The 13,133-nt window shown below is 38.9% G+C and overlaps 1 protein-coding gene across 2 annotated transcripts; it reads right to left on the minus strand.

Annotated features, from left to right (window-relative positions):
- Window positions 1-2,260: 2,260 nt before the first annotated feature.
- LOC114455264 (high-affinity choline transporter 1-like) lies at window positions 2,261-12,601 on the minus strand. Of its 2 annotated transcripts, none has more exons than XM_028436385.1 (9): window positions 11,784-12,601; window positions 10,445-10,690; window positions 10,122-10,235; window positions 8,265-8,420; window positions 7,617-7,765; window positions 7,268-7,411; window positions 6,819-6,972; window positions 3,445-3,662; window positions 2,261-3,344 (listed from the first exon to the last, which is right to left on the minus strand). In XM_028436385.1, exons 2-9 carry the CDS (start codon window positions 10,626-10,628, stop codon window positions 2,691-2,693), a joined length of 1,773 nt encoding a protein of 590 aa, XP_028292186.1. In that variant the 5' UTR covers window positions 10,629-10,690; window positions 11,784-12,601; the 3' UTR covers window positions 2,261-2,690. The 2 variants fall into 2 exon arrangements, with proteins under 2 accessions (XP_028292186.1, XP_028292187.1); XM_028436386.1 differs by lacking the exon at window positions 11,784-12,601 and adding an exon at window positions 11,355-11,369.
- Window positions 12,602-13,133: the final 532 nt, after the last annotated feature.

Below are 13,133 nucleotides of genomic sequence, written 5' to 3' on the forward strand. Positions count from 1 at the left end.
CGTCACCTGTTTTCTGGTCCAGACTGGATTAAAAAAAAATGAACAAATAATGAGAAATATAAATGGGTGCTCGATCAGTTGTCATCTTTAAAGCAAACACACTGTAAGAAATTCTGACAAACTGCAGTTTGGAAAATGTCCCCGGCATTAATCAGAAGTCACGAGGGCTAATCGATCTGGGTCTAGATCAATGATGTGAGCACTATCCTGGGAGGAACGATCATTTCCTGTCTGCTTTAACCTGCTGTGGCTGGACAGTCGATACAGCCTTATGATGAACAAAGAGAATCACAGATATGTAATCAAATCAAACAGCACGGAGAGGTCAATGTAAAAAGCGGGGGATGCTTTTCAGGAAATCATTTCGATCCGCGTGGCTTTCATATCTACCGTGCACTTGAAATCAATGCACTTAATCCAAAAACATCACAACAAACGTGTCAGACTAATTTATAAACACAAAAATGAAATCGTTGCTTGAAAAGACATCAAAAAACAACATTGCTGCTTATACTGAGACATGAATTAATACACGTGGTCTAGTACGCATTATGGGATCGAAACATCTTTAACTGATGACTTTTTTTTTTTGGCAGATTGTCTTCCCTCTCAGTCTTAACTTTATATTTATCAAAGTACCATTTTGTACTGAGGAGGCACTGGAGAATCTGTCACAAAAATGAATGCACTGTTAATTGCAATAAGACAATACTGAAAATACTTTTTAGTTTTACACGACACGCCTGTGGCTCTCTTGTCGCTCACTAGCGTTCTTCTGCACATTGGTTGAAAATAATTGGTCGGCACTACTGGGACTTGAATCCACGTTTCCATGGTAACAGCCAACATTAATGATCTTTTTAACACAACTTTTTTTTAGCAAAGTAAATTAATAGACACTAATTAGACAACATCATCAGTTTTATAAGCAATCTAAACTATCATCAAGAAATACTGCTACATGCTATTAGCATCTTTAGCTGCTACCCAACGATGCCACATCGCTCTGTGTTGTGATGAATGAGAGCTTCTTCTGCTGTTGAAGGATGAGTGTCGGTAGGTCACGCTTCTTTCGTTGATAACTTTAAAGTGACCTGGTTAAAAGTTTGGCCCTGAGTTGAGGCTACATTCAGACTGAAGGTAAATGCAGCCTATGCCACATGTATCCGATTGAATAAAGACAGCTTGAAGAGCACGAATCCATCCCAGGCCACTTCATATGTGGTCCTAAATCCGATACGTATCTGATATTTTGCAATGCGACAATTGTCTGAACAGCCGGGTCATATTCATCTGATCTTCACATCATCAAATTGCGATAAACGTCACAATTCTGCATCCCAGGAGTGGAAACGGGACATCAGAAGAAGAGTGAGGTCTTATAATTAATAAATATTTATTACACTATACATATAATCTTTGCCACACACACACTGAGACGATATGCCTTCATCTTTACTTCCGTAAAGGCAGTGCGTTACGTGTCTGCGTGGTCACGTATTACCTCAGGACCTCTTTTGTGCATGCGGGTCACTGCAGGGTCGCATTCAGTTCATATACTAACCTGATAGAAGTCAAATGTGATGTTTAATATGAACAAGCACACACAAAAAAATTTAATTTCTCCAAAAGAAATCTAAATTCTGCATTAAGACCTGCTGTCTGAATGTAACCTTAGAATTAATCTTAAGTTACATCATGTTTAACCAACTGAAATGAGATTGTAAGTTTATAGTTTCACCAGCTGCTATGACTTTATCTCCAGTGTTGTTAAAGATTAGACGACATTGTGGTAACTAGGTAACTTGGGGTTTTCCTTTGAGAAAAAAACCTCACACAAACACAGTGTTCCTTTGAAGCTACCGAGACAGAAACACTGCAATATCTACAAGGAGACCCAAAAGAAGGAAATGCAGCAACTTAAGAAAAGAATGTGGTCTACTGTCCAAGTGATTCCCGTGCTGAAATGATATAATATACTGTAAGAAGCACTTACTAGTAACAACTTACAATCTTGTCATTAAGAAGTAATGGATAAGTCGAATTCCATTAATGTGAAAGGCTCTTTCCGTTCCACACAAAAATTTGGAAAAAAATCTTCAAATTTAAATTTTATGACCAATAGTATCTTGCATTTTGGAAAAAAAATCCCCAAAACCAAACATGTCCCACTGTACTTTCAGGCACTAAAATAATTATGCTCATATTATTTTAAGACAGTAATACTGACAATGTAAGTGACAAAAGTTTCTGAAACTGCTTTGATGGCTTATGTACATTTATGCATGGTAATCAACATACACAGACAACAGCTTGTAGACATGTTATATTGCACTATTCTCAAGGTCATTAACGATAAATTCAACGCCACTGAAAACTCTCTCCTTCAGTCATTGTGTAGCAGCACTATTGATGAAAATAGTTACAGAGGACTGGGTATGGTATGGTATGCTTTTCACAAGATTATGGGTCAGCTTTTTGCTTTGGAACAAATATTCTCAAACAAGGAGGAGTTGTAATTTTACCATCATACAGTAAAACAAACTGGTGGAGTCACTGAACAGACAAAGCAGATGTCTTGGCTCCCAGTGTGGCAGTAGCACGTTTCCTGAAAAATGGTGATGCTATTTAATATTCCTTACCCTTTACATTTGGTCGTTCTTGTCATGTTTCCTTTGTGCCTTTGAGGACTAGTCTTCATTGAGAAAATCTCCCGGACTTGACGCCTCGTCATCACTGAGGGCCTCTGTGTTGGTGAAGGTCCCGGCAAGTGACGTGCCCAGTGCTTGCCTAACGGGCGCCATCTCTGACAGGATTATGTTGTCATGGTTGGTTACGAGTGTAGCCTTGTCCATAATCTCCTTGCTGTGTTTGGACACCACAGCATCCATGAAGTCATACTTGTGTGACAGCATGCCACTCTCAAACAGGTACTTTGTCAGGTAGGAAAAAACAACATTTGCCAGAAAAGAAGCCACCATGGACACGGTTTTGAACGGGAATCTCTGCTGGACATAGTATTCCACATCAAAAGTCAGAGGGTGGACTTTTGATTGCATCACCCAGCCAGGGTAATAAATAAACGGAGGGAGTTTGAGGTATGGCTCACCACCACCAATGCGCAGCAGAAGACCAAAGACATAGCCGGCCACAGAACCATAAGTATTGGTGCCCTTGATGAATAAAACGCTTAGAAGTTGAGGGAAAATGATGACATAGACCAGGTCTGAGCTGAGGTACCACAGGCCGTACACTGATCCGGTTAACAACGCCATAGCAGTAGCAAGAGCTCCAAACACAAAGATGGTTAAGCGCATTACCCAAACAATCTCACGATCCGAGGCCTGGATAAGAGAAGAGAAGAAATGAAAGAAAAAGTCTTAAAAGCAGAGTTAAAAGCCAAGACAACTGTTGAAGTGTCATTTATGTTGTTTGTTCTCTCACCGACTGCCGAAAAGCCATCTGATAGATATTCCTGGCAAACATGGAGCTGGCTGACAATATGGACGAGTCTGCCGAGGACATGACTGCAGCTGACACCGCTCCGAGGCCGAAGAAGGAGATATAGGGAGGACAGAGGTACTGAAGTACGATAGGGAGGATCATATCCGACTGTTCCCTATCTTTCGGAGGAACTTCTCCATAACTGGTTTGGTTCCAGTCTGAAAGAAGAAACACAGTTTGGTTTGACAAACTAATTTCCACTGCAAACATGTTCACACTCAGTTGGGTCTGCAGGTGAGTACCAACCAGGGTTGTGGTCAACTATAATCGTAATCACGTAAATTGATAATTAAATACAATTGTGACGCAACTATAGTTGTAATTGTAATTGGAAAAAGCTGTTGCTGTTGCTGTTGTAATCGTAATCGAACTGTAGTCAAGTTCAGATAATTGGCATACACCAAAGATATTAATGCCAATATGTTCAGTGATTCGGAAGCCGAACAAGATGATGGATATTATTTGTTAGATGATTTTACAGCCGATTTAAGACATTGGTCCAAACTGACCCGTTAAAATAAGAGATGCTAACAGAAAGCTAACACAAGAAGGTTACGTTTTATGGGGTTATTTGGTATTTATTAAAGGCTCAGTAATTATTGATTAACTCAATTCAAACTTTAGTAACTGAGAATGTAATCGCAATAATATTTGTAATTTTAATTGTATTTGGAAAAAATGGCGGTCATCGAAATCATAATTGAGTTGTAATTGAACATGAATAATTGAAGATGTAAATGTACCAACATGATGCTTTCTTTCTAACATGTAAATCGTTAGCCTATGAAACAAAGCGTATGTGACGTCTGTGCTTTAAATGATACTAAGCACAATGAATGTTCAGTCTCAGATCAATAGACATGAACACGATGACAACCAAATAATGCATCTAAATAATGAAGCACTGATTTGCCACAAGACAAGCAAAACAGAATGAGACACTATAATGAGTAAATTATGTAAAGCAATGGCATTTTAATTGGTTTCTAAAAAGAAACATTAATCAATAACGTGAGTTGACAACACAGACTTTGATTGGCATTAGATGTACAGTACGCTGTTATTATAATTACACACTAGAGGGGTGTAATTGTGTAATTTTCCACCTTTGTAGATGACTGTTGCCTATTCTTAGTAAAATAAAGTAAAGTAAATTCACACTATTCTAATTAGTTTTTCTTTTAATTCTATATATTCACCAAAGAAATGGTGGTGTAATGGATCTTCACACGATGTGGCTGCCTGTTTACTCTCTAGACTCCTTATGCATATGTATTTACTCATATTGTATAGATGAAGTGGTTGAAGTGTAAGGTACACACGAAGGCCTGACATTCTCTTTGATCCAGCATTCATGTTGGATTAGGAGGTCACATTCCTGGACGAGTTGATTGTTTTGTGATGTTTTATTAATGCCTGTGCATGGGACATTTGCATGGATCTAGGTTGTGAACACACAGGCTGACACTGAAATAGGTCAGGACGGTGTTAAAAAGCATAGGAAATCTATGTCGAATTCAACAAACTATCATTGTATACATAAACTGAAGAGATTCTGTGACAATAAAGTGCATACTTATCGCTGTAAATGTTATTAAAATGAAGTTAAACCCACAATCTATCTTGGAATATAGTAATTTTCAGTCAAAATAGGCAAGGCAAGGCAAATTTATTTGTATAGCGCATTTCATACTCAAGGCAACTCAATGTGCTTTACATGATAAAACATTCAATTGTTTAAAATCAATAAGAACATTTAAAATCATCAGTAAAATCAATTAAAATCATCAATAAAATCAATTAAAATCATCAACAAACACATGACATTATATAGAATGTCATGTGTTTGTCATCATGAAGAATGTCCCATGTTTTTTGGCCAAAAACAAAACGGTCTTTATTGAGTCATTAACAACAACAGCATATGCTACTGTGCTCCGATTTTATGTTTTAAAATGTCGCAATTTCTGTTTCAGAGTTGAACCATTTCCGCTTCAGTTTACTTTTTCTGTTTTATTTCTGTTTTATCTGCTTTCCTTAATTGGACCAAAAATCTTGCCAAACATGCTTAATACAGTTAATTCAGTTAACATTTCATGGTTTTCTACAGTGTTTGAAATCACGCAAGATTTTGTGCGAGATTTGTCGTTTGTCCATTTACTGAAGTTGTTTTATGTTGGAAAATCGTGTGTGAATGTGTGCTATTGTCCCAAAATATGTCGAAGATGGTTTAGTTTCATTTGTGTCATATAGCTTTTGCCAGTTCAGGATGTCAACAGCATCATATTACGCCATATTTTGTGCGACAATTGGCATTTCTGTCTCTTTGCCACCTATTTACGGAGAAAAATTGCATGAGGATGTGTGATTTTTTCCCAAAACATGCATTTGTCGGTACATCCCCTGTCATATTGCTATTTCCGCTTGCTTTTGTTTTAGAAAATAAATCAAAGTAATAATTTCAGAATTGCCATTTCCTTATAGGCACACTGTGTTTTGGCCAGTAGGGGCGCTAGACCAGTAACTTTCACGCAAGCGCCCCTAGTGGCCACAAGCGCCGCAGCACTGTTGCAAAAATCAACAAACAGTCAGTCGGGTCAGCCTTCCTTCGTCTTTTGATTGGGTATGCAGACAGTAGTTGACCTGTAACTTCGGAATAAGAATCGGCTCTAAGGGCTGGGCTGCGGAGCTGGGCTGGGCTCGCGCCACGGCTACAGTCTATGGGCTGGAGGAGCAGCTGGGTCGCCTGTTCCCTCCAACCCCCTGGCGAAGAGGGCGACAACAGTGGCAAGGCCTGGAAGTGGGGGGAAGTGCCACCGACGTGGAGAGGCGGGCCGAGCACCAGGTCTCCGGCGGCGGGGAGAAGAGTGCGGTATTGGCGGCTACTCCTCCAGCTCATACTCCAGCCTATAGACTCCCCAGCAGAGCCAATCCTTATCCCGAAGTTACGGATCTGACTTGCCGACTTAGCTTACTAAAGAATCCACGTTTAGAATCCAATTGGGAAATAGCCGTGTGTTGTGACATCACGTGGGAACTATATATATCTGAGCTTGTGGGCACGTTACTGCCGTAAAGTGAAACGTTCTCCAGGAATTCTACAGGTCACATGACCTGGCCAAAGATTTCAGGGAAGCACCGCTCGGGGCATTGATACTGTCAAGCGCTGCTTTTTGGCATGAAGAATAATTTAAAATAACTCATATGGGTCAACTCTTTAGGTCAAAAAGTCCACAATGTGCCTTTAAGGGAATTTGTTTTTTTCAAATCGGAGCCTCTACTGAGTGCATGCATAAATAAATGTTTGTAATTACCAGTGGAAGCTCCTATAGCTCCAATGAGAACTGATGGGACAGCCATGACCAAGCAACCAAAGGCGGCAAGGAAGGAGAGAACCTGAGCGTAGGTGGCTGAAGAGGCAGAAAGAACCCGTTGAAAATAGACCTGCCAGGGAATCCCGCCCAACATCTAGAAACAGAAAAAATAGAAAATACAGACTTTAGAGAATGCAATTCAAGTCAATTCAATTGAACTTTATTTATATAGCAAAATTACAACAATAGTCATCACGAAGTGAGATCAAAATATAAAATTCTTGAGAAAAACAAACAACAAGCGATCCACATCGATATAAGCTTTTTCTTTTAAAGAACTTTGCATCTTAAACATCAACAACTTGAAATTGAAATCTTTACCCTGTATGCAGATAATTATCACAAAGCAATTTCCTATCCTATAACTTGTGAATATTTTTAAATATTACCAGGAGAAAGAAGTTGTCTGCCCACAGCCATAAATCTTCAGACTTTATCGTCCCCAGCCAGGGAGACTGATAGATTTTCTCTCTGGCGGAAATGCTGATATCTGCTACGGCAGGATTGGACAGAGCAAAAGGCACACTGATCCACTGATGGAGGGGGCAAAAGAGGATGAAGATATCACCATCATAACCAATTCAATGGACTATGAAGATCAAAAATCAATCCATAACAACAACTTATGTTTTGGTTTCCAAAGACTTACTCTGTTAGGTTGTAAATAACATTAAAATAAAGGTTTTTATTTTGATAATATCTAACAATATTGGTAATTTAATGGAGGGAGTAACTCACCAAGCCCAAAAAGATGCAGAAGAGTTGGACCACATCTGTGTACGCGACCGAGTAAAGTCCACCAACAAGAGTGTAGAAGATGGCTATCATTGCCGAGATCACCACGGACATGTTGATGTTTATGTCCACGATCACACTGAGTGTAGCACCTGCACAAAAGCACCAGACTTGATGAATCCAATCAAATCTGGGAGATAAATATACTGATGCATGTAAGGGTGAAAAAAAAAACATTTGGCAATATCGCGATATTTCACTGAACAATTATTGTTTCGATCCAAAAAATTACGTTTTTTAACGTAAAAACCATTTCATTGCGCTAACATATGCATAGCACGTAAACACCCGGTCACTAGGTGTCAGTTGTTAAACTACATCACTCTTCAATGCATTTTAGCTTCAAAGTTGATTGCACTTTATTTTCATAAAACATGCTGGGCAGTGGGCACTTTTATAAATGTATGTGGTTACTTTTTTATTTTTAAGAATTTAAGAATTTAAGAACTTAACAGAATCAGAATATATTGTAGAAGCATATCGTGAATCGTATCGTCAGATTCATGACCATGCACACCCTTAGATGCAATGCACATACCAATGTTTAAAGGTGATCTATAAAAGCAGTGAGCTTTGTGAGGTCCCACCTACCCAACGCGGACAGGATGGCAGCAGACCAGAAGATTTCTCCCATGAGTGCAGGGATGAAGAGCAGCCCTCCCATTCTTTTCCCGTACAGCTGCTGGAAGGGATCCAGCATGGTGACGTAGCCACGGGATCTCATGGGCTTGGCAAAGAACAGGCCACCTACAGTATGGGATGTCAGACATGAAAGGGGACACAGAGCATCAAGGGAACCATCGTGAAAACAGATGAACAGTATTGACTCATGTCATGCCTACTTTTGATGACTGTCCATATATCTTACATGTCATATTTAGCTTTGCCTTTAGTGGAATATACCTTAAATATATTCACATTTTCCAACCTTTTACAGACTACTGAAAATCATGTTTAGTCGAAGGGAAAATCACTTTACTATCTTTGATGTATAGTAAAACAGCTGTTGTACAGTCAACACTGCATCAACTCACATGAGTACAACTTGTGAGTAATGTCTCACTAAACAAGAATAAAGGTAGAGAGAACTTGTAGAGCGCACACCTCCGTTTTGCCAGATATTTGTAGTTACTTGGATCAATGATCCTGATCATGGCACCATGAACAATCACAAGTCTTTTAAAGAAATATCTATACCCATTAATAACCATACAGTCCACATTTAAGGGCACCACAATTTTTCGAGGAAATTGGGGAACCAACCCGACCTTAATCAGTCAAATTTCATAAAGATCAGTCAAATGCAAACAGAGATATGCATTTTTGAAATGTTGCCAATGATGAGAGGAATTTCTTTATTATTCTTTTTTTTTCTTCAAATTGTTCCAGAATTAGTATATTGATTCGGATCCCTTCCAAACTGTGATGGAATCTTCCAATGACGTATAGAGTCTATCTTTGGTTAAAATTTTGTCAAAATGTGTCATGTACTTTTGATGTAATCCTGCTAACAGACAAACAACAATATATCCATCCATCCATTTTCTTTCGTTTATCCATTGCCGGGTCGAGGGGGTAGCAACCTTAGCAGGGAGGCCCAGACTTCCCTTTCCTTGGCCACTTCTTCCAGCTCCTCCGGGGGGATCCCGAGGCGTTCCCAGGTGAGCCGAAAGACATAGTCTCTCCAGCGTGTCCTGGGTCTTCCTCGAGGTCTCCTTCCGGAGGGAGGTGCCCTGAACACCTCACTGTGGGAGGCGTCCGGGGGTGCCCAAGCCACCTCATCTGGCTACTCTCAAAACAGAGGAGCAGCGGCTCTACTCTGAGCCCCTCCCGGATTACTGAGCTTCTCACCCTATCTCTAAGGGAGAGCCCAGCACCCGGAGGAAACTAATTTCAGCCGCTTGTACCCGCGATCTTGTTCTTTCGGTCACGACCCAAAGCTCATGACCATAGATCAACAATATAGTAGTTTCAAAATAATGGACATTTTTTAAAACGTACTTGTGATTAAATGTATCTGGATCTGATCCGGATGAAACTCGGTGGAGTAATTAAGGAACCAAACCTACATAACATAGCCAAACTTGATAAAGATTGGTCAATTACGAATCATGAATTTGACCTATGGATTTTTTAAACTGATCCAGAATCAGTATATTGATCTGGATAACCCCCAACATTTTATGGAATCTTCCATGACGTGAGGTCTATATCTTAACTTCTCCATTAAAGCTTATACTTTTGACTTAAACCTGCAAACAGACAAATAAAGAAACGCAAGCAAAAATATTAGGCCATATACCTCCTTGGTGTGGGTAATATACCACAGATTATTTAAATAATTCCTTTGGGATGTCTTTTGAAGATGATCATCTCCTTTCTTCTCGTGTTTAATGAAAAACCATTGTTCTCGAAAAGACAGGTCTTACAATTAAATCAAAGTCTTACCTACGACCAGACTGAGAGCGTAGCCAAATGGCGCCTGTGCCCAGGCCAGGCCGTTTTCTGGCAGGTAGACATACTCTGCTGTCCCATTGATGTAGCCCCCTCCCACCCAGGTAGCTGAAGAAAAACAAGAAGAAGAAGAAGAAGAAGAAGAAGAAGAAGAAGAAGAAGAAGAAGAAGAAGAAGAAGAAGAAGAAGAAGAAGAAGAAGAAGAAACCAATTGAAGACTTTTCCACAGCAGCCAATGAGGTTTTGTAAAACTGACATTTTGAACATGAAATGACTTTGTATCTCCAGCAAACACAGACTTGTGCTCTATAGCTCACCGGTCATGGTGAATCCACCCACGAACAGTCCAATGTCTCTCCCTCCGACCATGATGCTCTCACTCCGATCTCCTCCCTCTCCAACCCCTGAGTTCTTGTTCTTCCACGCAGCCCAGATCCCCACAAACAAGATCAGGAGATAGAAGAGGACAATAGCCGCCAGTCCTTCGGCGTGGATGGCCATCTTTGCGTCTCTGTCCCGCCAAGATCAAGTGTGCGTGATCTGAAGAACACTCATGGAGGAAACTGACAGGGGCAGAAGAAATAAATTGGGGTTTAAGAAAAAAAATAAAAAAATATTTACATTATATATATATATATATATATATATATATATATATATATATATATATATATATATATATATATATATATATATATATATATATATATATATAAAATCTTTAAATGTCCACAATGACGTGCGTAACGGACGGATTTTTACGCAAATTGTACAGGAAAGTGTACAAAAATGTAAAGTTACAAAAACTAAAATGTTTCTATTCAGCGTGATCACACCTTTCTGTCATATTTAGAGATGGAAAAAAAAAAAATACTTTTAAATCTTTTAAAATTTATCCACACACGCTTTTCTACTCAAATTCCAAATATTAAACTAAACCATATATACTGAGAAAGAAATGTAACTACCCAATACGCTTTATAAAACTAACTGTTCGATTTGAAATGGTGTTATAGTATTAGATCTTTTAAACTGTAATATTATATCTTTAAATGATTTTTTGATAACAACGATGTAAAAAATAAAGATAATTTCAGTGCAAAATGTTGTTATCAAATCATAGTAGCCTATAGCAAGAATAAACGATCATATATGTGAAGTTAGGAAATAATAAATCAGGTTAAAATAAATCCACATTTGAAGGTGCAATCGACAGACTTCACATACCACTCGTTCAGCATGTGTCCAGTTTGGAGTTCAAGGTTTTACGCATGGCTTGCATTGTCATTCCCTGTTACTGTGTCGCTACTTTATTGCTGCATCGATATCGGATTGAAATGTTTTGAATTTCTTAGATAAATAGAATAAAAATCTTTAGCTAGGGTGCAAGTTTAGCGCGTTTCTTTTGTAGTGTGCGCGCGTAAAAGTCCATTTAAGATGCCCTGGCGCAGCAGTCCTGCACCTGCACTGAATGCCCTGAGGTGCTGCATCACTGAAATGAAAACATCGAATTCCGTCGTCTTTACGCTGACGGCACCTTTCCATTATTGATCACTGTCTCCATCATCTGTCACTGGTAAAACAACCGGTAACATTAGCACAATGATCTAAAAACAAAAAACAAACAAAAATCTCCAAACATGGAGTTGATCTTACCTTAACTTGTGTAGAAACAAGTCTGAAAAGATCACAGCAGCAGGTCTCCAAAAGTGTGAAAATAAACCCAAATTCTTCTCCTCCTCCTCCTGGCGCAAACACACTTCACTTACAGTATGTTTAAGAGTCACGAACAGAAAATGAGACGCAGGGGAGAGGGTGGAGAGGGTGGAGGAGAGGGTGGAGATGAATGGGAGTGGAGGGTTTATTGGGTGCTGTCAGGGTGGGTAGACGGTGGTGGATGGATGTCTTCCAGGGCAGGAGGACCAAAATAGCAGCTAATAGAGAGTGGCATGACGCACAGCTGCGGGGGAAAAAGCTTTCCAATATCCGAATATCAAACTGTATTGGATGGAAGCTGTCAGAGCAACGAGGTTGTATTCCAGGGCCTGATGGACGATTTCTCAACGATCTCCTACTTGTATCGCGCGTAATAGCTACTGCACGCGCAGCCTGTAAACTGGCAATGGCTCACGCACGAGTGCTTCTATATAAATTGTGCTTTTTACGCACGCAGATGTGTTAAAAAATGGGCCAAGCTCCTCCGTTTGATCACCACTCTGTATATTAACAGGGTGTTAACTCTAATTATAAAGTACTCACGGTTTCATCCGTCATTTATTTATAGTGTTAATATTAAACGATGCATGCAAATGTTGCAACAGCTGTCCCTCATACATTATTAACATATGTTTTAACTTCAAACATATTAACCAAGAAAAAAAAATATATATATGCACAACATTGGCATTATTGTGGTTTTGATCAATTAATTCTTCCCCTTCACCTTTGATCGGTTTTCCTTAAGGACGCACACAAATAATTGAACTGTTTTTGAAAATTTATAACTGAGCTGCAGATTAATTATAGTCCCATGGAAAGAAAGAAAGAAAGAAAGAAAGAAAGAAAGAAAGAAAGAAAGAAAGAAAGAAAGAAAGAAAGAAAGAAAGAAAATATTTCTGCCCAATTCTTTCAAAAAATAAAAACAAAAATAAAAAACAGTTATCCCTAACACTAAAAAGTGAAGCTTCAATAAAATCATAAAAGTAACAAAAAGTACAAGTTATTTGCTGATTAGAACTGTCCAACATCTGGTGCTGATGTTGTGAAAGTCTTAAGTTTGTGTTCTGTGTGCACTGCATTGTGTAAAAAAATGCAACAAAAACACTAACTTTTTTTTTTTTTTTTAACTGGGAGAATCTTCTCTACATCTGTAAGTATTTAAATATCTTACTTAACGTTGAGGAAGTTGCACCCATTAACAGGAAGTAGCAGTGCTAACTATATCATAATCATAACATTTGTCATTTGCCAAAAAATAGAATTTATTTATTGCTCAATGTTGTGCTT

Source organism: Gouania willdenowi, chromosome 21 (assembly GCF_900634775.1).
Source record: "Gouania willdenowi chromosome 21, fGouWil2.1, whole genome shotgun sequence".
NCBI classification, from domain to species: domain Eukaryota; kingdom Metazoa; phylum Chordata; class Actinopteri; order Blenniiformes; family Gobiesocidae; genus Gouania; species Gouania willdenowi.